Raw genomic sequence first — 4,388 nt, 5'->3', positions numbered from 1 at the left:
ACATGATTTGACTGATTACTAAGTTTAGATCACATGGGATCCATAAAGAGTTAGTCACTGGATACAAAATTGGCTTGACAGTAGTGGACGGAGGTGATGGCAGACGGTTGTTGTACAGACTGAAGGCCTGTGACCAGCAGTGTGTCACAAGGATCGGTGCCAGGTCCACTGTTTTTCAGTTATATAAATGATGTGGATGAGAATATAAGAGGCATGATTAGTACATTTGTGGCTGACACCAAAATTGGTGGTATAGTGGACAGTGAAAAAGGTTATCTAAGATTACAAAGGGATCTTGATCAATTGGGTCAATGGACAAAGGAATGGCAATTAGAGTTTAATTTAGAGAAATGCAAGGTGTTCCATTTTGGTAAGACAAACCAAGGCAGGACTTACATAGTTAATGGTAGGGCCATATGGGGTGTTGTTGAACAGCGACACCTAGGAGCTCAGGTACATATTCCTTGAAAGTGGTATCACAGGTAGACAGGATAGTGAAAAAAGTGTTTGACACGCTTGAATTATTGGTCAGTGCATTGAGTACAGGAGTTGGGAGGTCATGTTGCGGCTGTACAAGACATTGGTGAGATCACATTTGGAATACCGTGTACAATTCTGGTTGCGCTTCCACAGGAAGGATGGTATTAAACTGGAAAGGGTGCAGTAAAGATTGACAAGGATATTACTGAGACTGGAGGGTTTAAGTTACAAAGGGAGGTGAATAGGCTTAGACTTTTTATCCTGGGATGTAGGATGCTGGGGGATTATCTTATAGAGGTTTATAAAATCATGGGGGGCATTGGTAGGGTAAATAGACAAGGTATTTTCCCCAGAGTAGGGGAGTCCAAAACCAGAGGCCATAGGTTTAAGGTGAAAATGGAAAGATTTAAAAGGGAACCGAGGGGCAGCTTTTTCTCACAGAGGGTGGTGCATGTATGGAATGAACTACCAGAGTCAAGGCAGTGGTAGAGACAGGTATAATTACAATATTTACAAGATGTTTGGACAGGTATATACATAGGAAAAGTTTTCGAGGGAAATGGGCCAAATGCGAGCAAATGGGACAGGTTCCATTTCGGAAACCTGGTTGGCCCTTTTCTGTGCTGTATGATTCTGACTCTTTCGTTTAGATTTCAAACTCGTGGCCTGGGTGTTGGCTAAACTTTTGTAAAGGGGTTTAAAAATCAATTGGTCAGTCTTTTTGCAGCGATGACATTGAAAGCTGCACATGCCAGGGACAGCAAACACCGTTGGATTGTGAATGGAACTTTGTTTACACTGATTTACAGCATCTGCAGTTTTTTAGGTTTTTATTTAGTATCTAACTCACTGCCACATCTCTTCTAGGCATGCCCACCTTGAAGACGTCCTGCTCCTCTCTCCGATGGGATCTGCATTATGGACTGCTTTGTCTGTCCAACTGCTCTTCTCTCTCTCTTTGGGCTCTATCCCTACCTGTTGTTTTCTCCTTACCCCCCTCCCTCCATCCTATCTTCTGCATATAAACCAACACTTTCCTAGCTACCATCAGTTCTAAGGAAGGGTCACTGGACCCCAAAACGTTAACTCTGATTTCTCTTCATGCATGCTGCCAGACCTGCTGAGCTTTTCCAGCAGTTTCTGTTTTTATTTCTGATTTACAGCATCTGCAGTTTGTTTGCTTTTTGTTTACACTTGTGTGTTTATGACCAGCGAGAGAAACGTTAGGCCATAAGCTGGATCAGGATACAAGATGAGCAGGTTTTTAATTATTTAGTTCAAACGTTTTTGGGCTCAATTCAAAGGATACTTGACAGGATTAGCACAAATATAGTCTCTCTAAAAAAGATTGTTCAGAACAGTTCAGGAATTAAGTTATTTCTGTAAAAGAGTAGTTTGTGAAACTTCCAGTCCAGAGTATTTGGCGAGAACCTCTGCGGATTATTAGAAGGCTGAGGTCTCAATGTTGTGAGTATTGATGGGGAAAGACTTCACAGCTTATAGGTCTGGATCTGAAACAAAGCAATTAAGTCAAGCCTATAGATTAGACAGGGAAGGAAAATTTATTTGGATTTTCATTAACTGTAAAGTTGTATTGTTGGAGAGTGGATGGGATTTTGGTTTGCTGTGTATTTCAATATCTTTCAAACTGTGTTATATTTAGATAGCTTGATTTGATTTGTTTTATTTTTCAGGCTTGTACGCATATGTTTTAGTGAGAGACTCCCATGTTAAATTCACAAAAACGATCTATCAAGTCAGATCTCATTCTGGGATTTGACGTGTCCAGTCGTGATACAAGCTGGGATCATAACAACTACCAATCCTTTCCTGATAGTTTGCATATTATTCTTGTAAATATTCTGTGCACCCTCTGGAATGATTCCATTTCCTTTCTATAATATGATAACCTGAACTCCATGCTACTGCAGTCTAATTGTATTCTAGCCAAGGTTCAATACAATTTTAGCAAAAACCGCAACTTTTCAATTCACTCCCTCAAGAAATAAAATCCAGTGATTTATTTGATGCTAAAATTTCACACAACCTTTAGGGAATTGGTGTGTTAGTTCTTCAAGATCCCTAAAGAGACTCACAACTTCCTAGCAGTAAAGAGACTTCCCCATCCTTCCTGCTATTGATTTGTATTGAACTTCAATTACCAATTACTTGCCTGATCTGCAAGTTTATTAAGGCCCCTGTAATAAGTTTCAGAGGGTTACAGACAGCTTGATGTGAGCAGAGGAAATTCAATGTAGACGGATTCAGTGATTGGAAAAATGAGGGGAAACATTAAGTTGGCTGGCTAGGGTGGATGATGGATGTCACAAAGCTGGTGCTGATGATCTACAGAGGCTGTTTGAGCATGGCACTGGACAGGACAATGTGGGATAGCACAGAGGGTCAGCCGGCTGGCAGGAATGGTGACAAGCAGCAACAGCTGCTGCTTTAAAGGGGATGCAGGAACAGAAAGGTACACAGGAACAACATGCATAGAAACACTTGCACATATGTGGGCCAATAGGCCAAGGCGTGGCAGGTGGAGTTTAATTTAGATAAAGGTGAAGTGTTGAATTTTGGAAAGGCAAATCAGGACAGGGCTTACACACTCAATTGTAAGGTCCTGGGAATGTTGCTGAACAAAGAGACCTAGGGATGCAGGTGCATAGTACTTTGAAAGTGGAATCAAAGGTAGATAGGATAGTGAGAAAGGCATTTGATTCGTTTGCCTTTATTGGTCAGTGCATTGAGTATAGGAGTTGGAAGGTCATGTTCCAGCTGTACAGGTCATTGGTTAGGCCACTTCTGGAATACTGCGTTCATTTCTAGTCTCCCTGCAATCGAGAGCAGTTGTGAAATTTGAAAGGGATTCAGAAAACATTTACAAAGTTGTTACCAGATGGGAGGGTTTGAGCTACAGGGAGAGGCTGAATAGGCTGGGGCTGGTTTCCCTGGAGCATTGGAGGCTGAGGGCTGATCTTATAGAAGTTTATAAAATTATGAGGGACATGGATAGGACAAATAGACAAGATATTTTCCCTGGGTTGAGGGAGTCAAAACTCAAAGGCATAGGTTTAAGGTGAGAGGAGGAAGATTGAAAATTTGTTTCACACAGATGGTGGTATCTGGAACAAGCTGCCAGAGGAAGTGGTGGAGGCTGGTACAAATTGCAACATTTAAAAGGTACCTGGATGGGTATATGAATAGGAAGAGTTTAGATGGATATGGGCCTAATGCTGGCAAATGGATGAGATTAATATCGGATATCTGGTTGGCATGGACAAGTTGGACGGAAAGATCTGTTTCCGTGCTGTATGACTCTATGACTGTATATAGCTGCTATCATAAACTCAGTACATCCCAAACTCACATCCAGCCAGTTAAGTAACTTTTGGAAGTAAAGACACTGATGATATAAGAAAATGCAATAGCCAGAATGTACACAGCAAGATCTGACAAATGACAGTTTGATAAATGACGAGACAATGTGTTTCACTGTAGCTAGTGGAAGGTTAAACAGTGGCTCCTTCACACAAGGCACTGCTTAAAATAGTGTCAGTACAATCTGTGATATATGTCTGACAGGTTATAAAGGGCACTGTGAACAGTCTTACCCAGAGAATGACACGTCCATCAAAAGAACACGTCAGAAACCTGCTGTCACTGAAACAGAATTTGCAGCAGCTGGCTTGATTGGTATGGGCTGTCATCACCCGGAATGGGATCTGAGCAGAGAGACAGGCACAGATATTAATACACCATGGCACCCTCACACCCCTCACTGACCCTATCCCCACCCTCAAACCTGTCTCTGACCCTATCCCCACCTTCACATCCCTCTCTCTGACCCCATCTCCACCCTCACACCCCTCTCTCTGACCTCATCCCCACCTTCACATCCCTCGCTG

The 4,388-nt window shown here is 42.1% G+C and overlaps 2 protein-coding genes across 3 annotated transcripts in view; one reads left to right on the top strand and one right to left on the bottom strand.

Annotated features, from left to right (window-relative positions):
• Nucleotides 1-4,388, top strand: part of rhpn2 (rhophilin, Rho GTPase binding protein 2) — a 164,359-nt gene that overhangs the window by 94,999 nt on the left and 64,972 nt on the right. The gene's annotated exons all lie outside the window — the stretch shown is intronic.
• Nucleotides 1-4,388, bottom strand: part of LOC122558185 (WD repeat-containing protein 88-like) — a 30,881-nt gene that overhangs the window by 25,776 nt on the left and 717 nt on the right. For both annotated transcript variants that reach the window (XM_043706492.1, XM_043706493.1), the window contains exon 2: nucleotides 4,095-4,205. In XM_043706492.1, coding sequence (XP_043562427.1) covers nucleotides 4,095-4,205 — 111 coding nt within the window. The remainder of the gene's footprint in view (nucleotides 1-4,094; nucleotides 4,206-4,388) is intronic.

Source organism: Chiloscyllium plagiosum, chromosome 17 (genome assembly GCF_004010195.1).
Source record: "Chiloscyllium plagiosum isolate BGI_BamShark_2017 chromosome 17, ASM401019v2, whole genome shotgun sequence".
NCBI classification, from domain to species: domain Eukaryota; kingdom Metazoa; phylum Chordata; class Chondrichthyes; order Orectolobiformes; family Hemiscylliidae; genus Chiloscyllium; species Chiloscyllium plagiosum.
Note: the sequence above shows the minus strand (reverse complement) of the source record. Positions and strands in the feature narration are given on the sequence as shown.